This window comes from Danio rerio, chromosome 15 (assembly GCF_049306965.1).
Source record: "Danio rerio strain Tuebingen ecotype United States chromosome 15, GRCz12tu, whole genome shotgun sequence".
In the NCBI taxonomy this organism is placed as follows: Eukaryota; Metazoa; Chordata; class Actinopteri; order Cypriniformes; family Danionidae; genus Danio; species Danio rerio.
The window spans coordinates 48,848,802-48,875,000 of NC_133190.1; the positions used below are offsets into that span (position 1 = coordinate 48,848,802).

Sequence of the window (26,199 nt, forward strand, 5' to 3'; positions counted from 1 at the left end):
CATCATGGGAAAGCAAAGCGTGCATGGGATGCGCACTTCAGAATCTCACCGGAAGTAGTAAGACATCCAAGCACTTCTCGCATACTACTTTTCTAATTCTATAAATTCTGACATACTACTCGGCTCGCATACTGATTTTAGCGTACTGTATAGTATGGAAGTATGCGGTTTCGGATGCAGCCTGTGATTGGCTGTTGTGCTTTATCTGGCGGAGTTTTAATGTCTGTCATGTTGTGTGGTGTAGACAGACACATTGCTTGTTTCCTGTAATCTTGTGTTGTTAGGACACGGTGGATAACATTCACTCACTCTTCTACCTGTGTGTGTGTGTGTGTGTGTTTTCTCACCTGAAGAGCGGCCCCATGGGAATGCCTCCTTCATGCAGCATTGGGCAGATCAGCTCCGCCAGATACAACCAGATATGAGGGATATCTATAGCCATGTCCTCCGCCACCTCCAGCACCTCCATCAGCCTGACAAACACACACACACACACACACACACACACACACACACACACACACACACACACACACACACACACACACACACACACACACACACACACACACACACACACACACACACACACACACACACACACACACACACACACACACACACACACACACACACACACACACACACACACCACATTTATTACATTGCATTGCAATGATTAACATTTTACTTTAGGTCACAACTCATGCTATTAACTACAAGCTTATTACCTGCCTATTGTTAAGATATTTAGACCCCCTAGTTTTTCGCGATCGCTGAATCCAACGCAAAATCAACAACAACAAAAAAATGTTTGCGATCCTACAAAATTCTTAATTCAAATGCGAAAAACATACATAAAAACCATCAAACATAAAATTCCAAACCATCTGATTAAATGTTTTACAAGACTTACAGACGTTGCATGCGCAGCGCACGTGATGTCTCTGAGGCCCCGTTTACACTAGTGCGTTTTAGTTTTAAAACGGCGTTTTAGAATGAAAACGATCCGCGTCCACACTCGCGTTTTACCCAGCGTTTCTGAACTGACCACACTCACACTCTCGGGCAAGCGCTGCAGCCCATATACCCAGATGAGAGCTCTGCTAGTCGGACTTCTCATCAAGCATCTCCCGCTGGATCTAATATCTCACTATATTTATTAAACGGGATATTTCATTTATCTTGTTGTCTTTATCTAACGACATATTCCCTGACTTTGGTCATAGGAATCTATTACTTGTTCTCAGGTAACGTGTTTTGGCTGAGCGCAAAGATAAGTTAATGATTAATGTAACCACGTACATTCTGTATATTGACTGATCGCCTTTATTTCCTATAATGTATAAACTTATTGTATGTTATACTTTTATAATGGCCATAATCGATTATTAAAACTGATACTCAGCAAAAGAGAGGCTGTGTTTCGTATTTTCACTGAAATTGAAAGGAGGCAGTTGTTATTGGCTCCGTTTTGTTATAAATATCCACACAGTGAAGATGACACTCATCTTATGCAGCACGACGCCTCAACATGTCTGCTGTCTAAGTTGCCAATATTAAAATGAAAATAGGCAGTTCCTTAAATCATGTTTACATTTTATTGTTGAGAAAGTGAAACAACGAAGCCAGTGTGATGTGAATGAAGTTATAAAGTACACTGTTCCCTTTGAAGATTTACCCGTGTCCTCGGTATAGTCTGTTTTCCATATCAAACTGAGAAGAAGAGATGCAGCCTTGATCAAACTTGCGAAGTCTGAACTTACACGGAGAGAATGCAGGACTGAACTGTGTGTTAGGCTACTTAATATTCAGGAAAAGCCCATATCAGAGAGGCGAACGTCAGCAGCCCCGCCTCCGTTTCCAGATGTCTCCGTTTTCCATCATCCACACTGAGACGGAGCAGCAGCATTTCACAATGAAAACGGCCTCTCCAGCGTTTTCGAAACGCTCCGTTTTCGGCGCTCGAGAACTCCGGCGTAGTGTGGATGGTTGGCGTAACCGTAGCAAAACTTGTGCGTTTTCAAACTAAAACGCATTAGTGTAAACGGGGCCTGAGTGTCTCTTTGAAAAGCGACGTCTCACCTGCGCCCTCACAATCATTACATTACATGGAAGGGGGGTGGCGGGTGGTGATTGTTTTGCAGCCTGCTCAGTAAGCAGATGCAATGAAGCGCGAGTGATTTACACGTGAAGTCAATGCAAACATGGGATTACACATCCTGTGGCGTTAATTGGCCGTTTTGTATTTGATGCAAATCAGACTGCAAAAAAAATGGGAGCAAACATCTAACAAATGGAGCAATGGAACAGACAGAACAGCAAGCAGCTTGCGGTGATGGAGATTGGCTCAAGAATGACGACTGCTGGACATGGACAACTTGAAGGACAATATTTGTGCTTTACATGTATGGCTGGTATTATGGTGTGTAAATGGTAACACTTTACAATAAGGTTCATTAATTAATGCATTTACTAACATGAACTAATCATGAACAACACATGTACAGCATTTATTCATCATAATTGAACATTTACTAATGCATTATTAACATCCAACTCTGTGCTTGTTAACATTAGTTAATGCACCATGAGTTATGAACTAACAATGACAAACTGTATTTTCATTAACTAACATTTACTAGCATGAACAAACACTGTAGTAAATGTATTGTTCATTGTTTGTTCATGTCAGTAAATGCATTAATTAACATTAATTAATGAACCTTATTGTAAAGTGTGACTGTGTAAATGATTTCGTGTAACTCTTTCCCTGCAGTTAACGAGAGAAAGACGCTTCCCCGCCACTGATGAGTTTTACGGCAATCCGTGTTTAAGGTGTATTACGATAGGGGGAGCCCTAACCCATGTCCTGAGTGAAGTAAATAATGTCAGATGCTCCAGGGAGTGAAATCTGAGAGAAAGTAAGATTGTGGATAAAAATATAAACTAGACAACCTTCCTTTGGCTTAATCCCTACTGTTTTAGATCTCGTCTTGACACGAGACCAAAATAAAGAAACTTTATTGTTGTGATTTGTGTCAGATTGCACACCAAACATAGTAGACTACCTAATCTGGTGTGTGTGTGTGTGTGTGTGTGTGTGTGTGTGTGTGTGTGTGTGTGTGTGTGTGTGTGTGTATATATATATACACACACACACACACACACACATCTATACATAGGCATTTAGAGGATTTTGCATATAAACTCTTTATATATGAATCACAAAATTGTCTGCAAATTTCTGGGAATTACCATTACAGAAAGATTGTAAAAAACTAGGAGGTCTTGATATTAATTGTCACTAGTGCAGTAGTTATAAAGTATGATCTTATTTTGCATCACTAATCCTATAAATATAAATAAATAACGAATGAATGACAAAAATGTAAATAGCAATTTAATTAAATAATTATTTTGCACAGAAAATATGAATTGAATTATCAATAAATGATTAAAAAAATAAAAAAAAGTTGAGTTTTGTTAAATCAGTTTTGCAGCATATATCTGTCATAATTAACATAATAATTAAGTTATTATATTATATTCTGTTTATTTTATCACATTTATATTAACAACATAATATATTAAATTACAATATATATTCCGTACCATTTATTAATATAATAACAAATTAGCTGTTATATTAACTACAGGATATTTGATGCACACCAGATACTAAAATTATCATAACATAAAACAATTTGTGAAACTTACTCCAGACATGTTTAGGGATTTAAAATAATGATAATAATAATAATAATAATAATAATAATAATAAAAATAAAACAATAAATAATAATAGTAATAATAAAATAATAAATAATACCAATAAAATAATAATGATAAAAAATAATAATAATAAAAATCATATAATAATAATAATAACAAAATAATAACAATAATAATAATAAAATTCATAATAATAAAAAAATAAAAATATAATAATAACAAAAAATAATACAAAATAAAATAATAACATAAGATTTAAAAAATATATATATATATATATATATATATATATATATATGATAAAATAATAATAATAACAACAATAATGATCATAATAAAATAATATAAAATAATAATATAATAGCAATAATAATTAATGATAATAATAAAAAATAACAATAATGAAAATTAAATAATACTAATACAACAATAAATAATAAAAATAATAATAATAACAAAAATGGTTATAATAAAATATTAATAATTATAAAATAATATAGCAATAATTATAAAATAATATAATAATATTAATAATAATAACAACCATCATTAAAACACCAATTCATGTTCCACAACTAGACTTCTAAATCTTCTTTAATATCTAAATTTTTATAAAGTTCAAAAACACCAAAAATTCAGAGATTATTATTGTTGTTATTATAACCACTAATATGACAGCATTGTATTTTACACGCTCACAAACATACACACTGTATTGGCGTGTGCACGTGACTGTGTGTGGATCTGCTCTCTCACCCTTTGTAGTATTGTTGTGTTGTTAGTGTTTGTGTTTTGAGCAGCTGGTGAAACAGTAAACCCAGGTGTTCCCTAGCGAGCGTGCTTCTCTCCAGAGTCGACTCGATTCCTGTGCGGACGAACACCGAGAGCAGAGACGAGCAGTTCAGCTCACTGACGCACTGCAGCGCCTCCTACAGCACAGGAGGAAGAACAACAACAGACGAAGAGTGAGATTTACTACTCAACTGTTTGTGTATACATGCTCAATGAAGTGTAATTGTGTGTACTCATGCATATATGAGTGTCACTGTGTGCGTGTGACAGTGAGTTTGTGTGTGTTTGTGCACAGAGTGTGTGCTTTTTTGTCAGTTAGTGTGTGTGTTTGAGAGTGCTTGAGTGATGTACAAGTGTGGATATGTTGATGAGTGAGTTATGTGTAGGCCGCGCAGAATTCCGCAGATTTCTGCAGATTTTTATTATTAATTCAGTTTTTTTACTAGAGTTAATGTGTAAATCTGAATTTATTCAGTTTTTATTCAGTAATTTATTACTTTTTATTTAATATATTAAGGTGTAAGTTATGATAGTCTGCTGGATACTCCCAAAATAATTCCGCTGAAATCCACAGATTTTTACCAAAACTCTCCGCAGAAATAGCAAAAAATCGTCCGCAGATTCCGTCTGGCCCTGGTTATGTGTGAGTGGTGGATGAATGTGTGTATTTGAATGATGTTTGAGTGTGCGTGAGTGATACATGAATCTGTGTTTTGTTTCAGTGTGTGTGTGGATGTCTGTCTGATGTCTGTGTGTATGTGAGTGCATGTGTATGTATGCGAGTTTGTCTGTCTGAGTGATTGTGTATGTCTGTTTAGTGTGTGTGTCTGTTTAGTGTGTGTGTGTGTGTGTGTGTGTGTATATATATATATATATATATATATATATATATATATATAAACACACACTCACTGGCCACTTTATTAGGTACACCTGTCCAACTGCTCAATGCAAATTTCTAATCAGCCAATCATGGCAGCAACTCAATGCATTTAGGCATGTAGACATGATCAAGACGATCTGCTGCAGTTCAAACTGAGCATCAGAACGAGGAAGAAAGGGGATTTAAGTGACTTTGAACGTGGCATGATTGTTGCTGCTCTGAGTATTTCAGAAACTGCTGATCTACTGGGTTGTATAAATGGTTCAGTTCTCAATCCAATAGAGCACCTTTGGGATGTGGTGGAACAGGTGACTCACATCATGGATGATATCATGTCAACATGGAGCAAAATCTATGAGGAATATTTCCAGAGTCTTGTTGAATCTCTGCCACGAAGGATTAAGGCAGTTCTGAAGGCAAAAGGGGGTCCAAACCGGTACAAGTAAAGTGTACCTAATAAAGTGGCCGGTAAGTATGTATGTATGTATGCATCTGTAAAGCTGCGTTCACACCAGACGTGGAACGCACGTCAAGCGTGAGGGATTTACATGTTAAGTCAATGCAAACGCGCGAATAGACATCCTGCGGCGCGATAGGCGCGAATGACGCAAATTGCGCGAATGAATGCGCGGTGTGAATAGCGTGATACGCGCGAATGGATCAGGGCGAATTGAGCGTTTTGTGCGTTTGACACGAGTTCGAAAAACTAAACTTCAGCGGACATTCGCGTCGCGTTAACCAATCAGAAGCTTGCTCTTGTGGGGGCGTGATTGTGACGTAGAACCTGTTGATGGTGTCCCTGGGGAAATCCTCCAGGCAACACCGACAACAAGTCATCAAACTGGGCTTAGCTCAGTCAGAAGCACCGCCAAGCACGTATCGACGCTGTTTTTCAGCCTTCATAAAGCACATAAACACTGTTATATTCTTCATGAAATCCATGTTAGCCATTTAGCAACGAAGCTACAATCACCGGGCAGACAGACGCCCTGCCCATCACGCGAATCCGCGTCTGTTCTGAAGTGAATTTGACACGCGAATGAAGCGGATTTCAAGCTCGAATCAAGCGAGGTTTGACGCGCGAATGAAGCGAGTAAACTCAAATGCTCACGCGGCTATCTACGCGCGAATAGTGCGATTTATCCGCGCGTTCCACGTCTGGTGTGAACACAGCATCAGAGTGTGTGTGTGTGTGTGTGTGTGTGTGTGTGTGTGTGTGTGTACCTTCAGGTCATTGATGTGCAGATACTCCTCAATGATAGCAGTGGATTTCTTCTCCAGCTCTTCCTCAGTGAGGGCAGGTTTAGAGGCAGCAGCAGGAGGAGGAGGCGTCGCCGCTACACTTTCTCTCTTTGCTGTAAAAAAATCAACACAAACATCCTGTCAAATAACCCGGTGCAGAACATGTGCACTAACACTAATATATTCTAGAGCATTACTATTCAGTACATCAAATATGCAAAACCCACCAAAGAACTTTGACCATTCATCAAGTGAGTGTGTGTGTGTGTGTGTTGTGTATGAGTGATGTATTAGTGTGTGTGTGCTTATGTCAGTTTGAGTGATGTATTAGAGCGTCATGTATAAGTGTGCGAGTTGTGTATGAGTGTATGTGCATGCGTAGTGTATGAGTGTGTGTGCGTGTTGTGTGCGTGTGTACGTATTTAAGTGATGTATGAATGTGATTGTGTGTTGTGTGTATGAGTGATGCATGAGAGAATGTGTGTGTGTGTTTGATGTATTAGTGTGTGCGCATGTTGGTTTAGGTGATCTATTAGAGCTTGTCATGAATGAGTGTGTGTGTCGTGTATGAGTGTGTGTTTGAGTGATGTATGAGTGCAAGTGTGTGCTGAGTGTGTGTTGTGTATTAATGTGTATAAGTTTGAGTAAGGTGTGTGTAAGTGATGTATGAGAGAGGGTGTGTGTTTAAGTGATGCATGAGTGTGTGTGTGTTTGGCTGATGTATAAAAGTGTGTTATGTGTGTGTTTGAGTGATGCATTAATGTGTGCGTGTGTTAGTGAGTGCATGTGTGTGGCCACCAGTCTGTGTGCAATAGTATGTGTGTGTGTATGCATGCATGCATTAGAATGTGTATGTGTGTGCTTAAGAGTGTGTGTATGTATGTGTTGTGTATGAGAGTGTACTGTGTATGAGTGTCTGTGTATATGCGTTTGATGTGTGAGTGTGTGTGTGTGTGTGTGTGTGTTATGTATGAGAGTGTGCAGTGTATGAGTGTCCTTGTTTATGCGTTTGATGTGTGAGTGTGTGTGTGTGTGTGTGTGTGTATGTGTTGTGTATGAGAGTGTACTGTGTATGAGTGTCTGTTTTTATGCGTTTGATGTGTGTGTGTGTGTGTGTGTATGTGTTGTGTATGAGAGTGTACTGTGTATGAGTGTCTGTGTTTATGCGTTTGATGTGTGAGTGTGTGTGTGTGTGTGTATGTGTTGTGTATGAGAGTGTACCGTGTATGAGTGTCTGTGTTTATGTGTTTCATGTGTGAGTGTGTGTGTGTGTGTGTGTGTGTGTGTGAGAGAGTGTGTGTGTGAGAGTGTGTGTGTGAGAGTGTGTGTATGTGTTGTGTATGAGAGTGTACTGTGTATGAGTGTCTGTAATTATGCATTTGATGTGTGTGTGTGTGTGTTGTGTATGAGTGTCTGTGTTTATGCGTTTGGTGTGTGAGTGTGTGTTGTGTATGAGTGTGTGTTTATGCGTGTGTATGTGTTGTGTATGAGAGTGTACCGTGTATGAGTGTCTGTGTTTATGCGTTTGGTGTGTGAGTGTGTGTGTGTGTGTGGTGGTTGTGTATGAGAGTGTATCGTGTATGAGTGTCTGTGTTTGATGTAATGGTAAGTGTGTGTGTGTGTGTGTGTGTGTGTGTGTGTGTGTGTGTGTGTGTGTGTGTGTGTATGAGTGTGTAAACTACATGATGCAGAGATATATAGCCCTGCAGTTACCGCTGCGCTCTCGTTCTCTCTCTCTGTCTCTCTCCCTGTGGTCAGTGGTCGTGCTGGAGCCGCGGCGCAGCACCTCAGAGGAATGCTGCTGCTGCTCACGCTCACGGCTGCGCTCCTCCTTCTCACGGCTGAAGCTGCGTTTGCCCACGGCAGGACGGTTTCGATCTGACCCACGCTCATCTCTGCCCTCGTACCGATCACCGGCCCGATCCATACGCTCATCCCGCCGCTCGAAACGATCACTGCGCTCGCGACTGGAGCTGTTCCTGAGAGAGACACACACACACACATGCATAAACACAAGTACACGCATAGACAATAGAAATGCCAACTGGCCCAGCTGGAACTTGAACCAGCAACCTTCTTGCTGTGCGGAGACCGTGCTAACCACTGAGAAACCATGCCGCCTGTATTATATGATATTATAGATATGTAGTGGAGAGCAGTTGTACGGTGATGATCAGACCTGTGAGGAAGCCTGCGGTCAGAGTCGATGTTTGCCGAAGATGATGAAGATGATGATGGAGGCTGCTGAAGTGCTGAGAAACGGTTTAAAGTATTCGGACGACCAGAATCTTGAGCTGTAAAACACAGAGAGAGAGAGAGAGAGAGAGAGAGAGATGTGAGCTGGATCATGCCTGGCTCTAAATACAAGATGCGAATCGTTTCAAATGATTCAGTTCGATTTGGTGAACAAGTTCAACTGGTTCACTTAGAAGATCCGATTAAAAAGATTTGTTTGCGATCGCGATACAGAAATAAAACCTATTATTGGGCATAAATGTGTTAAAGTAATAGTTTTAAGTGTCTGTATTTAATGCTGTCACTGTGCTGCTGTCATGTCCACTCGTTGTTTTTGTCGCAGAAGCAACAGCGAGGATGACTGCAGGAGAGCCGGCTTGATCTGGCCAGTGGCGGCAGGACTACAGACTCTGAGGTGCGAAAGGGTCAAACACAAACACCTGCAGCGCCGATTAGATTTACTTCTAAAAGGCTTACGGTACGGCCCGACTACACTAATGCGTTTTAGTTTTAAAGTTTTGCTACGGTTACACCATCAGTCCACACTACGCCAGAGTTTTCTTGCGCCGAAAACGGAGCGTTTTAAAAACACTAGAGAGGCTGTTTTCATTCTGAAACGCTGCTGCTCCGTCTCAGTGTGGATGAGGGAAAACGGAGACATCTGAAACGGAGGCGGAGCTGCTGAGATTCGCTATCTGATTGGGGCTTTTGTGTCATTGCGTATTCTTCCCTTATTCGTCAAGCCCCTATCACATGACTATAACACATGGCTTTAACGCTACCGGAAGACAGCAGACCAGCCTTCACTGTAAACAACAACACGGACACAGAAATGGGAGCGCTGTTTGCACTATTGTCTGTTTTAGGCGCCATTGTGCAGTTATTCATTTGTTACGTTTAGTAACAACTCGACCTCGTCGTCTGTCCACAAAAATACCTCTCTTGCTTTCTTTGCCATCGCGTTCATTGTTCAGCCGGCGTTTGTAGACTAACAATAACCAAATGTCGAGCGAAACGCATGCTTCCTGTTTATACTAGAACGCGCATGCCTAGAGTGCGCGAATGGTCACGTGATATACGTTTTTGGTGGCGTCGTGTGGACGTAGATATGTTCGGAAACGCTAGGTGAAACGCTAATGTGGATCGGTCTTGATCTGAAACGCCGTTTTAAAACTAAAACGCACTAGTGTAAACAGGGCCTTTATTTTTTGCTATGATTTTTCTTACCGTTAGTTTTGTATGTACACAATACAGTTTCAGTTAGTTCTAGTTTTTATAAAAACTCTCGTTTTTATTTTTATTTCACTTAACGTGAAATTTTCGTTTTCGTTAACTATAATAACCTTGCATGAAAATCCTCACTTTTTTTTTTCCATGTGCTACACATTTTTCATGTGCACCTTTAAAGAACGTTCAAGAACGACCCAAGACTATTCAGTTGCATTTTTACGAGACGTTCAATGCAGAAGTATCAATTAACCTTAGGGCTCAATCACACTGAATGAGTCCTTGCTTTTAAAAACGCAAAGATGCAGAGCATAGGAAAGGGTTTAAAAACAGTGCAGCGTAGCATTTTGTTCATTCTGTGTGAACTGCCCCTTAAGAGTGTATTATAAATGCTAGTGAACAGAAAAGTCTCTGACCGCTGTCGCTGGGTTTTGCTCCTGATCCTCCACTGCTGCCTTTGCCCCAACTGCCCCACGTGCCTTTACCTCCAGGGGCAAGCAGCTGATTATTGAAGTCCAGAGCTCCAGGCTGCACAATAAACACACACACACATCATCAGGGTACATACAGGTATCAGGGCATTTCAAATGATGAACTGTGTGAATGATGATGTGCCGGAGGAGGTTCAGACCTTGGTGATCTTGCTGAGTCGTGTTGGGTCGATGGGTCTGTTTTTAGTGGAAATGGGTACAGTGTTCCAGCCATCGTCAGGGCTCTGGTTTCCCCGTGGCCCGGGTGTGTGTGTGGACCCACGGGACCCCATCCCTCCTCCAGCTGTGGCCCCGGATCTGCTGTCCTTCTTGGACATGAGCTGCTGCTGCACCTTCACCTGCTCGCGGTGCTCCTCCAGCTGCGCCTCCTTGTGGATCTGCTCGATGGTTTTCGGGCCCTGATCTCCTCTGCGTGGCACCCAGTTACTCTAACACACACACACACAAAACACACAAAACACACACACACACACACACACACACACACACAGAGAGAGAGAGAAAACATAGTCAGAAATACAGCTGTTAGAGATGGCTTGTTTTATTTTATCTCAACGAACAAACAAATGACCAGAGAAAGGTCTCATGCCCTTAAACAGGGTACCCTTGGGATCCTCTAAATGAAATTCAAGGCTTATTCAGACCTTTTTAATACCATTTCAAATGAAATTCAATGCCAACTTCGTACCCATTCTGACAGAAGTATGAGGGGAAAATGTCAAATCTGTATAAATTTTGAACCCTAGAAAATTATGTACAAGTGACTAAAGGGGACTTTAGAGTGTTATGAGTTCTGAGTGGTGTGAAACATGCAGTCCTCACCCGTCGTAAATCCAGAACGTCCTGCAGCATGAAGCGGATTCTGGAGGAGGTTTTACGCTCCTTAATGATCTTCTCCATCTGATTAAAATATTGATCCATTCGGGGCTGGACAAAACAAAGATACACAATATTAATAATATAATATAATATAATATAATATAATATAATATAATATAATATAATATAATATAATATAATATATTCATAATTTAATATATTCATAATATAATTTAATGTAGAATAATATAATATATTCATAATATATTAATTATATAATATAACATACTATAATATAATACAATTATTTAATATAATATAAAATAAATAATATAATAAAATATAATACAATATAATATTAATAATATAATATAAAATAATATAATATATTCATAATATAACATACTTTAATATAATATTCATTCATTTATTTTCTTGTCGGCTTAGTCCCTTTATTAATCCGGGATCGCCACAGCGGAATGAACCGCCAACTTATCCAGCAAGTTTTTACGCAGCGGATGCCCTTCCATCCGCAACCCATATCTGGGAAAATAATATAATATAATAAATTATAAAATAATAATATAATTTAACATAATATAATATAAGATAACATAATATAATATAATAAATTATAATATAAATAAATATTATAATATATTCAAAATATAAAATATTAATAATATAATTTATTTTAATATAATTTAATTTATTTTAATTAAATATAATATAATTTAATGTAATATAATATAATATAATATAAAGTAAAATAATATAATACAATATAAAAAATAATATAATATAATTTATTAATAATATAACATATTAATAATATAATAAGATAAAAACTAATATAATATAACAATTATAATATAATATAATATATTCATAATATAACATTACTAATATAATATAATGTAATATAATATATTTATAATATAATATAATATACTATAATATAATATAATATAATACAATATTTTCATAACATAACATTAATAATATAATATAATATATTCATAATATAATATAACATTCTATACTATAAACTAATCTAATCTAATCTAATCTAATCTAATCTAATATAATATAATATAATATAATATAATATAATATAATATAATATAATATAATATAATAAATATCTCTGTGTGTTTGAGACCTTGGCTTTCTCGAAGTCCAGGTCTTTGCCGATGGTGGCCAGCAGTCTGCACAGACACTCTAAACTCTCCTCGTCGTGGTTCTTCAGCAGTTTGACGATGCAGTCATGCATGATGTTCTCCGTCAGCATCTTCAGCTTAAACAGCTCGCCGATGAACTTGATGTTCCCTAGCGACCGTCGCCGGGCTTTGTCTTTGGCATCCTCAAGCTCCTCCTTTAGTCTCTGCCGCTCTTCCTCCTAAAAGGGCGGAGACAGAAAGAGAGGTTACGCATATCGTTACAGACACTGATGATATTCAATCATTTTCCTTCAGCTTAGTCACTTTATTAATCTGGGGTCAATTAATAAAACTTATATTAACTTAGTTTGACAAATACCAAAATTTTTTTTATTTTTAAATTAAGTAGCTGTGGTAATAATAATAATAATAAAAACAACAACAACAACAACAATATAAAATAATAATAATAATAATAGTATAATAATAATAATAATATCTAATAATAATAATAATAATAGTAATAATAATAATAATAATAATCATCATCATCATCATAATAGTAATAATATTATTATTATTAAAATCATGCATTTAAATTTTAAAGAGATTTTAAGAGAAAATGCAACTAATAAAACATACAGAAATAAAATATAAACAATACAAATGTAAACTGTTTAAACATGTTTTTATTATTAACAATAATAATAATAATATTAATAACATTATTATGATAAAAATCATGCATTTAAGTTTTAAAGACATTTTTAGGGAACACGCAACTAATAAAACAAAGTAATAAAATTTAATACAATTTAAATACTAACTGTTAACACAACTTGTTTTTATTATTATTATTATTATTATTAATAATAATAATAATAATAACAGAAAAAAATATTAACAATACAAATATAAAAAAGGTTAAACTATTTTAAAAAGGTTAAAATATTTAATTTTTTTTAACAACAACAATAGTATTAATAATAAATGCATGCATTGAATTTATATGAAAGTTTCCAGTGTTTCCTGCATATTACATATTGAAATAAACAAAAATAGGAGGTTAGGAGATTTTCAGATGACAATGAATAAAAAAATATAGTAATAAAATATAAACAATACAAAGGCAAAATGTTCAAACTTCATTTTATTTAGTTTTTATTAAATAACAGTAGTAGTAGTAATAATAATAACAACATTATTATAATTAAAATCATGCCTTTAACTTTTAAAGATTTTCAAAAAACATGAAACTAATAAAAACAAGGTAATAAAATATAAACAATACAAATGCAACAAATAGGTAACACTATTTTTTTTATTTGATTAAATAACAACAATATTAAAATCCTGCATTTAAGTTATATGAAAGTGTGTTTCCTGCTTAAATTTTAAAATAATAAAAATTTGAGTTTTAAAGAGATTTTCAAAAGAAAATGAATTAAAATAATATAGTAATAAAATAAACATGTTATGTTGTGCATTTTTTAATCAAATAATAATAATAATAATAATAATAATAATAACAAATTCAGCAAACATAGCAAATCTGGAAGCTTTACAAAAAAAAAAAAAAAACAATTGGGAAAAACAAACATTGTGTCAGCACAGACAACCAGAAACTTTCAAATAAGACGTGAACATTTTAGTAATGATATATATTCTCCCCTACCACAGTGGCAGCGTCCAGCTCCTTCTGTTTCTTCTCGAAGGTCTCATCGTCATCTTTGTCTTTCTCGAACTCTTTCTGACAGCGATTCAGCAGAAGCTTCCTGAAGTTCACAAACACTCCCGGTTTATCAGCTGTGGGAACCTTCAGCTATGGAGAAACGCACATGTGTATACGCAAATTAAAGTGAGATTATGATGATTATACATATACACAAGTCTTGTTGCCTATCCAAGTATTAGGAACAGCACATAAGTTGACTTCTAGTTGATGATTTGGTGTCAGAAGTGTCTTATATGAAAGGTAAAGGCCTCTAGATTTTGCTTATTTGAGCACAATAAAATCTGATCATGTCTTGATTATTAATGATTTGATTAGGACAGTAAGGTCTGACTCTGCTTAGACTAAAGTCTCATCACTGAACAGAAATAATGTCCAGTATAGAATATAAAGTCCTGCTGCAGTGGAGACAGAATGAATATTGTGTCTGACTCCATCATGAGCTTGGAGGACTGCATCCATACATCTCTGCACTGACTCAAATCACTGATTAATAAAGTCATCTGGAATGGCAGAGAAAGCGTTCCTGCAGGACTCCCAGAGCTCATCAAGACTCTTTGTGTTCATCTTCAACGCCTCCATTTTCTTACCCCAAACATGCTCAATAATGTTCATGTTAGGTGACTGGGCTGGCCAATCCTGGAGCAGCTTGACCATCTCAGCTTTCAGGAGCTATGATGTGGAAGCTGAAGTATGAGGAGCGCTATCCTGCTGGAGAATTGTCCCTCTCCTGTGGTTTGTAATGTAATGGGCAGCACAAATGTCTTGATACCTCAGGCTGTTGATGTTGATCATCCACTCTGCAGATCTCTCGCACGCCCCCATACTGAATGCAACCCCAAACCATGATTTCTCCCTCACCAAACTTGACTGATTTCTGTGAGAATCTTGTCTCCATGCTGGTTCCAGCAGGTCTTCTACAGTATTTGTGATGATTGGGATGCAGATCAACAGATGATTCAGCAGAAAAATCCACCGTCTGACACTTTAACAAATGATCAACTAGACCAGGGATGTTTAAACTCGGTCCTGGAGGGCCGGTGCCCTGCTGAGTTTAACTCCAACTTGCTTTAAACCACCTGCCAGAATGTTGCTAGTATGTCTAGTAAGAGCTTGATTAGTTGGTTGAGGTGTGTTTGATTAAAGGTTTGAGCTAAACTCTCTAGGACACTGGCCCTCCAGGACCGAGTTTGGACACCCCTGAACTAGACGTATTATTGGTTGCCCTTACAGCTGGGATTGTGTATTCATTATAAGGTGACAAAAATCATTGATCCATTAAGAGGAAAGAGACAAACTGCAAGATTTGGATGTTTATATCAGTTTTACATCTTAGAAACGCCAATTTTGTCACTGTTTTGGAGCACACTGGCTTATAGACCTTCTTCATGGCTGCTGCATGGAGGGCGCCAAAGCGACCAGCGTCTTCCGGTAGAATGCTAAAAAACTTCCGTTTACAGCGTGTACAACTGGTAATTTGCGCTCCGAAAATGGGTTTCAATAACGTTTTTAATGGATAACAGAGTGTTTTTGTGACACACAACTTAGAAATGTGTCTGTTAAAGCCGTTATAATCTGTCACGTGTGGTTCAAGCGCGTCAGAAATACGAGAAAACGTTCTCCTAGTTCACGTGTCTGCCGTCAGAAATACAGTGTGTGCGTTACCGGCCTGTCAGCTGTTAGCTCAGCGGCTCTTTAACACACACACACACACACACACAGAGAGAGAGGGGGGGAGAGAGAGAGAGAGAGAGAGAGAAAGAGAGAGAGAGAGAGAGAGAGAGCAAACCAGAGCACTGCATGACACTTAACAGGTATGAAAGTCGTGCAATTTACAAAAATGAGCAATAAAAGTCTGTTATTGATCCTCTGCTGCTGATTTGCTGTTCATTCTAATCGCGAGCCGTTTGTGTTTAATTTCGTGTGTTGTTTTCACCACGGTTTGTGTTTTTCTGTCATTTCGAGATGACACTAGGCTATATTTTCACTTTGTCACAGTTATTAAATCAGTGTCAGAGGCACAGTACAGGCTACGTGTGTGTGTCAAACATTTTGGTGAACTACATTAGTTTGGGCTGGTTATATATTTGAAATAAAGAGAAAATGTTGACTTTAGCGATGACGAGGCTTCATTTAAACTGCAGAAGATGCCGTCTGACAACGAGGGGAAAACGCCTCAAAGCAGCTGATTTCCATCCTATTAGATCACATTTCTGTAAATGATCAGTCCAGGAGATGCTGCTGATGGACAACAGGATTAGTTCAAAGAGGATAAAAGCAGGTAAAATAGATTAAAACTATCGTTTCAAAGCTGTCCAAATGTGACTGTTTACACGCATCAGCTGCCGACCGGAAGTTCTTCGCATTCTCCTTGCGCATACACGCAAAGCATCATGGGTAATTTTGCGTTCCAAGAAAAAGGTCTATAGATATCCTTAAAGACCAACACCTAAACATCTAAAATACTTGATTTTCTTTTCACAAGACCTTTAATATTAACATAATAAACAAATATACATCTAGAAAGCGTGTTTTGCTCACCCCCATGAGGCAGCGGCACATGTTGGCGTACGCGACGGAGAAGTTCGGCTCGGAGATGGCCTTCTCGAAGATGAGGTCGATGACTCCTTTCAGCCTCTCCTCGGTGTGTATGGAGAGCTCGGTGACCTGCTTCATCAGCGGCTGGAACATCTGCGGCGTCAGCTTGTTTAAGATGCTGCGCACGCGCTTGAACAGTTCCTGCGTCTGCAGCTCCGGCTGATCCTCATCTGTGCTGCGCTTCACTGACGGCTTCCAGGCCTGTTCTGCTTTATTGAGCTGCACGTCTTCAGTCAGAGACACGCTGGCGATGATCTTCCTGGGCTCTTTACCACGGTACTGCTGCTGCTGCTGCTGCTGATGCTGGAGACTCTGACCAGAGCGCCGCGGACCACCCAGACCTGACGGCTACACACAACACGCGCACACACACTCTTTTAAAATAAAACATCAAATATTTATGCAAAAAAGCGAGGACAGGAGCAGTTTAGGGTTAGTCATCAGTTAAATAATGGTTAAATAATGATGTTATGTTATACAGGTGATGTACATCTGGGTTAGTGAGTTAATTGTAACTTAAAAAATGCACCCGGGTTAGCGAGATCATCAGGGCTTCAAAGTTTCGCGCATACACCATGCACAGCGAAGGGGCGTGGCCAGAGGCGCAGTCATGTTAAAGCAGAGAAAGCTAAAATGGCGTCCAAACGCTGCTATTTCCACAGAGCTCCATCCTTTTCTGTCTTTGGGCTTCCAAAGGACACAAAGTGAGAAGTGATAATATACAGATAATATATATATAGCTAGCATTTGACAAAGGACAGCTTCCAGAATCTCTCCCAGTGATTCGGCTAAAAAGGAGGAGCAGCTCCAACCATAACAGATCAAGCTGTGAATTGTGAGCCACAACCTGTAATGGCTTGTTTACACTTACTGGTAGAGTATGATACGGGTCACCTTTGTCAGGCTTGCGTTTTCACTATCAAGGGTACCCTTTTGGTGGACGTGGTGTACGACAGAGTTTCAGTTGACGTTATTTTAGCTCGAGAAAATGTCTACAGTAAACCTGTGCGGGTCGCTCGCATATCATATGAGAAGCACTTATCACATACATATGCTTTACACACAGAAATACTTCTGTTTAAATGTTTATTACTAACTTTTCGATGAACATGAGTTGATTATAATGTTGTGTTCACACCAGACGCGGAACACGCGGATAAATCATGATATGAGTGTACTCATTCATACGCACCTCAAACCCCGCTTCATTCGTGCGTCAAATTCACTTTCAAATTCACAGCTTTGTTGCTAAATGCCTAACATGGATTTTATTTTGAAAATAACAGTGTTTATGTGCTTTATGAAGGCTAAAAAACAGCGTCGATACGTTTAGGGTCGTGTCTGAGTCCGCTAGATTTTTTCACAGGTGCATACAGCTCTGTGAGCTCATAAACTCCTCCAGAAACTGAACCTGGATGACGGAGGCTTTCAGCGGTGCTTCTGACTGAGCCGAGCTCAGATTGATGAACTTTTTGTTGGTGTCAGCTAGAGGACTTCCCTCGGGACACCTACAACAGGCGATCACAATCACACCCCCACAAGAGCAAGCTCCTGATTGGTTAACTTGGCGCGAATGTCTGCTGAAGTTCAGACTTTCAAACTCGAATGATTCACGTCAAACGCGCAAAAAGCTCAATTTGCGCCGCGCCATTCACGTCATTCGCGCCGCAGGATGTCTATTCGCGCATTTGCATTGACTTTACATGTAAATCACTCGCGCCTGATGCTTGTTCCGCGTCTGGTGTGACCGCAGCATAACTGCAGATCAATGACAGTGCGAAATAGCCTTCTGTAACGTCTGTAATTATATAATATAAATAAAAAAATGCTTTGATCTCTGATATGTTGCCAACTACAAAAGAACTACACACAGCTTACATTTAATTAGGTTTACATTCCTTAATTAGGTTTAAATAACAACAGGAAATATAGCCCACAGTCAGTGTAAACCTCTCATCTGTGTCTGTAATCTTCAGCAGCACATGTAGCCTCTCTGTTAGAGAGTCACTCCATCATTCTGAGTTCAAATTAGTCCAAAAGGTGACGATAAACGGTAAACAAGGCAGTTTGTTCACGTTTGCTGCAGAAACAATGTGCTCCTTGTTTTTCGGCTTCTCCTTTGTTTTTTCGCGCTTCACTCTCGCGATTGTCAGTTTCTGACTGGATCGGGTTTTAAAAAAACTTTAATAATCAAGCGCACGTTATTATCATCAGCTCAAGAACTTCGTTATTTCAGATATAGACGTAAGAAAGCGAAACCGCTCGCGCTTCAGACTGGCTCGTAAAAAACTACGGGACACAGGGTAAATCTGCTCTTCTTTTTGGCTTTCTGGCTGTTCATCAACACGACGACATTTGTTTGAGCTCGGGTCGACCATGGCTCGTTAATATATGCATATTTAATTACGCTGCTCTCGCGTGTGTATTTTAAACATGGCAGTTCCTTTGTTTCATTCTGGCTTGTTGCGTAACGTGTTATGAGCCAGAGGTCTGCATTCTTTGGCGCGGGAATACATTTCCGAATAAAAACGGGTTTAATTTGGGACGGGAGCGGGCCGTCTAGCAATATCGCTCCCGAGCGAGCAAGCGTAGGTGTGTGCGTGTATGTGCATGAGCGCACGCGCCTCGAATGAGAGAGGGAGAGATTTGTCTGTGTGTGTGTGTGTGTGCTTGGTAGAGGTGTGAACCTACACTAGTCTCACGTTTCGGTTACAATTATCATGCCTTCAATTCGGTTCAATTCGTTATCTCGGTGCATCACGGTGCATTGACGATGCTTTCCATATACAACGTTATATTTTAGGGGGGAGGCTATAACAAGCTGTCTGTATAAACACACAGACACACAGCACCACACTGTCTCTCATTCAGATGCATGCACAAACATAGACAGCACCTAACAAACAAACACACACACACACACACACACACACTTAAGCCCTCGCAACAGGGAGAGAAAGTGGGAAAAAAAAAAAAAAAAAAAAAGCACTTTTCCGATGGTCCCTTACTGAGGGCTCCTCTCAGCGCGAGCTCTCCCGGCTAAACACATATTGCGAGGGCTTAAAGGGAGCAGTGATCATAATGTCGAGCGAAAAAAAAGAAAGACAGCTGTGAAACATAACCAGCTTTGTCTTTTTGTAGGAAAGACACTTTAGATCTTTTTAGGGTAAGAGATTTTGAGTTATTGGCGTCTATAACTGAATGTGTGTCAGGAATATTGCAAACAAAACCAACTGAAGCGCGCTCATTTCTGGCGCCCCCTGGATATACAGCACCCTTAGCATTTGCCTAGGGTCCCTATGAAACGGGCCGGCCCTGAGTGTTAAAAATACTCGCGCTCACCTCCCTCGCGACAGAGCGCATAGGAGATAAATGACGTCAGTACATAATAACCGGTTATGATTATTACTGAACCGATACCGAATTGTCCGCGTCTGCATTGCTGTGCACCGAAGAAACAATTAATTTTGACACCCCTAGTGCTTGGTGCTTATTTTTGTGTGTGTTTATACAGACAGCTTGTTATAGGCTGTCTGGACTCTGTATAGCTGGGTGGTTTTTGGTTTTGTTCCCCCCCCCCGCTCTTTAGCGGGATCGGGCGCGGCGGGTAGAAAACGGGGCGGGTCGGGCAGCGGGACAACAAATGCTGAATATAAGCTGGAGCAGTCGGGTTCAGGCTAGAAACTGGAGCGGGATTCAAAATTTAGTCCCGTGCAGATCTCTATTATGAGCTGTTAAACACAAGCGGCAACCTCCCTCTCTCCCTCAGGAAGCCAATACGGAAGTAACTAAAACTGCAATTCATCTGATATTCCGCTAGTCCTGGCCACTCCTGGCTCCAAAACAGAGCAAATTTTAATTGAGCCCACTGTTAGAATGGCCAACTTTACAGCAGAAAAAAAGGTGTTTACAGCCTGGTACAAAAAAAGATTTCGGTTAATACAGCTAATATTGCCCTTCATGACAACTGTGAGGGGGTGAATTTTTTATAACTCATCCGTTTCCTTTATATTAAGTTATATTAAGTTTGAATAATTAAGGGCGTGGCCACTTGAGTGACAGCTAGGTCTCGTTGGTCGCCTCAGCTGAATCCTGCAGATTAGCCGCTGAACTCTGCATATTCATCGTATTTCTGTGTTGTTTAATGTGGCTTTACACACTCAACTGCCTTTTGGACTTGTTTCCTACAATTATTAGATGGCATGGCATGCTGAGTGCACTTAATTGTGCTCACAAACCATTCACGTGGCCTCCGTTTCCCATGTGAGTAAAGTTAAATACTTGTATACCATCTCTATACATGTATGTGTTTTATTTAAGATCATTTATCATTTATATTTATATTTAGAGGTGTAATGCACTCCAGAATCTGACGGATTGATTAGCTGTGGGCTCTAGAACAGTCATCTGAAGCGTTGTCATACAGTGTTATGCTGGATTTCATCAATAGTCTTACATTTACTAACACAGACTATATCTGAAGTGTTTGGAAGTAATTCACGTGTAGTAAAACGTCATAAGAACAATGTTTAGTGGCTCAATGTGTTACAGCAGTGTTTTTAAAAGTATAAACACTTTATTGATGTAGTGTACAGCCAAGCACAAGTGGTCAGAACACAAACGAGTCGCAGGTGATAAAGTATTAAACGTTCTCCCAAAGTAAAGTGTGTCTGAGCCAGGTCCAAGCAAAACGCCAGCATGCGTCTGTAGCTCCGCCCACTCTCCGCCTCTTTGCCCTTGTTTGGTATCCCGCGGTGACTGCGATGACGAGCGAACAAAATGGCGACGGTTGGCCGCGCCTACTTGTGGCTTCTTTTGCGCTCTTCAGAAACCTATGGGTGACGTCACGGACACTACATCCATATGTTTTACAGTCTATGGTTAAACAGCATGTGTGTATATTTTTTCTGCAAATAACGTCACAAACTCTGACACATTGCAACGCATTAGCATCTTGTGTTTTATTGAAGACGTCACCAGCGACTAGTGGACGTCGACTTGACTTTAATATCATAAAAGTCACCTTTGAAAAAAAATTTCTAACGTCGCTTAACCCCTAGCGCACGCACGCACACACGCACACACACACACAGCATAAAGCCTGATCACCTACCGGTCCTCGTCCTCCAGCTGACGGACGGCCCAGATTGGCAAACGACGGAGTGAAGTCTGGACCGCAGTTCATGCCCGGCAGACGACTAGGGTCCAGCTGACGCAGAGGAGTCTTATTGGCCTGCAGAAAGACAGAACACACACACACTGTTATACATCAGAAGATGGTTGTGTGTGTGTGTGTGTGTGCGCATGTATGTCTGTATGAGTGTGTGTATGTCTGTCTAAGTGAGTAAATGTCTATATCTGTGTGTGTGCATTTGTGAGTGTATACGTGTGTGTATGTTTGTGAGTGTGTGTATGTATGTGTGAGTGCAACCATATGTGTACGTAAATGTATGTTAATGTGTGCGCATGTATGTGTGTATGTACGTTTGTGTACACGTATGATTGTTTGAGTGTGTATGTCTGTGTGTGTGCATATGTCTGTATGTGTGTGTGTGTTTGTGTGCATGTGCTTGTCTGTCTGTGTGCGTTTTTTTGTGAGAGAGTGTGTCTGTATATATGTATGTGTGCACATGTCTATATATGTGTGTGATTACACTGTGTGTTTGCGTATGTTCATATTTGTGTGTGTGTGTGCGCATGTATGTCTGTATGAGTGTGTGTATGTCTGTCTAAGTGTGTGAATGTCTATATTGTGTGTATTTGTGTTTGCATTTGTGAGTGTGTACGTGTGTGTTTATATCTGTGTGTACATGTGTGTGTGTGTGTATGTGTAAGCATATGTGTACGTGAATGTATGTTAATGTGTGTATGCGCATGTATGTCTGTCTAAGTGTGTGAATGTCTACATCTGTGTATGTGTGTACATTTTTGAGTGTGTACGTGTGTGTTTATATCTGTGTGTGTGTGTGTGTGTGTGTGAGTGTAAGCATATGTGTACGTGAATGTATGTTAATGTGTGTGTGCATGTAAGTCTGTATGAGTGTGTGTATGTCTGTCTAAATGTGTGAAGGTCTATGTGTGTGTGTGTGTGTGTGTGTACATTTGTGAGTGTGTACGTGTGTGTTTATATCTGTGTGTGCATGTATGTGTGAGTGTAAGTATATGTGTACGTGTATGCTAATGTGTGTGTGCATGTATGTCTGTATGAGTGTGTGTATGTCTATATCTCTGTGTGTGTGTGTATATTTGTGAGTATGTATGTGTGTGTTTATATCTGTGTGTGTGTGTGTATATATGTGTGAGTGTAAGCATATGTGTACGTAGTTGTATGTTAATGTGTGTGCGCATGTATGTGTGTATGTACGTTTGTGAGTACACTTACGGTTGAGTGTGTATGTCTGTTTGCGTGTGGGTGTGCATATGTCTGTATGTCTGTGTGTGTGTGTGTGTGAGTTTGTGTGAGAGAGTGTGTCTGTATATATGTATGTGTGCATGTGTATATGTGTGTGATTGCATATGTTTATATTTGTGTGTATGTGCGCATGTATGTCTGTATGAGTGTGTGTACGTCTGTGTGTAAGTCTGTCTAAGTGTTTGAACGTCTATATCTGTGTGTGTGCATTTGTGAGTGTGTGTCATTGTGAGTGTGCATGCATATGTCTAAGTGTGTGTATGTATGTGTGAGTGTATGCATATGTGTATGTATATGTAAATGAATATGTGAGCACGTATGTGTGTGCGTATGTTTGTGTATACACTTATGTTTGTTTGTTTGAGTGTGTGTGTCTGTGTGTTTGCGTATGTTTGAATGTCTGTGTGTATGTCTGCGTATGTCCGTGTGTGTGTATGTGTGTGTGTGTTCCGTCACCTTATCCAGCACTACATCAGTAATGTGCGGCAGACCCTCAGGTTTGCTCATGCTGGCGCTGATGAACTGGAAGCCCAGCAGAAACTCTCGGTCGTATTTCTTCTTCTCCTCCAGATTCAGAGGTTTCCATTGCTCTGTGCAAAACAACCAACACACGTTCAGCTCAGACAAGCTTTAATAACATATAGAAATCTATCTCAAGAGTTTGTTATTCCTCAGAGAATAAAACCAGCAAAAAATACCAAAGTTTAAAATGAGCAACATTTCAACATTTATCAATTTATTAGGAAGTTCATCAGACACAATTTTTTATTTTTCAATTTACTTTTTTGGGAAAGGTTTATTTTTAATACTTTCATCTTTCTCCTACTGATATATATATATATATATATATATATATATATATATATATATATATATATATATATATATATATGACATTACTTTAAAGGTATAGTATGCAAGTTTGACCCCCTATCTATCTATCTATCTATCTATCTATATACATATATATATATATATATATATATATATATATATATATATATATATATATATATATATATATATATATACATACATACATATGTATATATATATATATACATATGTATATATGACATTATTTTAAAGGTATAGTATGCAAGTTTGACCCCCAGTGGCTGAACTAGGTATTGCACCGCTGGATCAAAAAACATTTTCACTCTGTTCCTTCTCTGTTGAGTCCACGCAATCGAAGGCTGCCAGATTGACGCGAGTGTGCCTGACTATCAAGCCTAAACGCTGATTTAAAGCTGATTTAAACTGTTTTCTAAATTAAAAAGCAGCCCCCGATAGAAGAAATATTTTCCATATTAAAAGGAGTTTTTAGTTAACCAATATCTGAAATGTATATTTTAGAAACAGCTTCAATTTCTCTCAGGTGAACAACAGAATAAGCTGACAATGATCAACTTGATCTTGAAATTGAGCTAAAGAACTGTGACTCAGTACTAACTGTCAGAAAGCCCCCCAGGAACCGAAAACAATCAGCGAGTTTCACATGGACTGTTATTAGCGGTGCAACTTCCCATACTCGGATGCCGGTGCCAGATCACAATGCGCTCCCTTTCTTCCTACATGTTGTGCATTCATGCACCAAATGTGAGCAATATTGCGACAATCACAGAGTGAACATTTACACCTTTCATATTAGGGGTGTCTGTTGTTACATGTCTGTTGTGTTTCGTCTGGTGCAAACAGCCAAATTGCTCATTACTGCAAATCTCGTCATGAAGCGTGTTGTTAGGACATGGGGTTACAATGTACCCTGCTCAGCGAATGTTTACGCTCGTAATATTTATATTATTTGCTGATTAATAACCACCTCATGTGGAACTCTGAATCTGCATCTCATTTCAGAGTCTGCTACTGTCCACCAGAGGTCGCATTTCAGCCACGGATGCATGCTTTGAGAGCCTTCATGACTGTATGAATGAAATATAATTGGCCGGGTTGAATGACCAAAACAAAGGCAGCTATTTAGGCATGTAAACCACATGTTCAAAGCAGAATATCTGACTTCAGCATTGTTTTTCAGACAAACAAGAATGTTCATTGAGTATGTTTCTGAAATATCTGCAAACATATTATGCTGGTCTTACGCTTTAGAAGAGTCAAAAACTCACATACAGCACCTTTAAGGTTTGTAAGCATTTAAACTCATATTATTGCTAATCTAAAATGTGCTTGTTTTATAGTAAACATTACAGCAGTGCATCAAAATTTTTTAATATTATTAAAATAAGTTAAAACTTAAAGTTTAAAAAATAATATATAAAATAATATATAAAAAAATAATATATAATATTATTAAAATGAAGTTAAGTTTCCTTTAAAAACAAGTACATATAAAATACAATTAAAATAATAAAAAATATTATTTGGTCCTTAAATACACTAAAATAATTAACAATCATCACAAATTATACACAGAATTATAATAAAAAAAATTGCATAAAATTAGCCAATATTAGCCAAACTTTAAAGATTAATAAGTGTATTAAAAAATAATAATAAATAAAAATATTTTTTTTCCTGTCTCTTGAATAAATTCACATCTTTTAATTTTATCAATGTGCTGAATTACAACGATTACCTCCCCACACTCTCAACATTAATTATCAAGCCATAATTAGATGCAGCTGATTGACTGCATTGTTTATGAATATTCATGACTCGTACCTGCTTTATACTGGTACTTCTGATCAGTGGGTGTGGTCGGGCTCTCAGGCTTGATGTTTTCAGCATCCAGTTTGTCCTCTTTCTCCTCCCACGTCTCATCCACTTCTTCAGCAGGGGGCGGAGCCACAGGGGCAGGGCTCTCTGGCTCCGCCTTCACTATGGGTGTGGCTTCAGGTTCAGGAGGGGTTGGCTTT

The 26,199-nt window shown here is 38.6% G+C and overlaps 2 protein-coding genes across 9 annotated transcripts in view; both read right to left on the bottom strand.

Annotated features, from left to right (window-relative positions):
- Positions 1-26,199, bottom strand: part of alp3 (alkaline phosphatase 3) — a 141,259-nt gene that overhangs the window by 38,963 nt on the left and 76,097 nt on the right. The window lies entirely within an intron of this gene.
- eif4g1b (eukaryotic translation initiation factor 4 gamma, 1b) overlaps positions 1-26,199 on the bottom strand; it is an 89,736-nt gene that overhangs the window by 10,692 nt on the left and 52,845 nt on the right. For all 8 annotated transcript variants that reach the window (XM_073924125.1, XM_073924127.1, XM_073924122.1 and 5 more), the window contains 14 exons: positions 26,006-26,195; positions 23,783-23,916; positions 22,028-22,147; positions 16,858-17,262; positions 14,260-14,406; positions 12,587-12,823; positions 11,428-11,532; positions 10,746-11,033; positions 10,531-10,642; positions 8,832-8,946; positions 8,366-8,631; positions 6,635-6,765; positions 4,492-4,664; positions 348-473 (listed from right to left, as the gene is read on the bottom strand). In XM_073924125.1, coding sequence (XP_073780226.1) covers positions 348-473; positions 4,492-4,664; positions 6,635-6,765; positions 8,366-8,631; positions 8,832-8,946; positions 10,531-10,642; positions 10,746-11,033; positions 11,428-11,532; positions 12,587-12,823; positions 14,260-14,406; positions 16,858-17,262; positions 22,028-22,147; positions 23,783-23,916; positions 26,006-26,195 — 2,549 coding nt within the window. The remainder of the gene's footprint in view (positions 1-347; positions 474-4,491; positions 4,665-6,634; positions 6,766-8,365; positions 8,632-8,831; positions 8,947-10,530; positions 10,643-10,745; positions 11,034-11,427; positions 11,533-12,586; positions 12,824-14,259; positions 14,407-16,857; positions 17,263-22,027; positions 22,148-23,782; positions 23,917-26,005; positions 26,196-26,199) is intronic.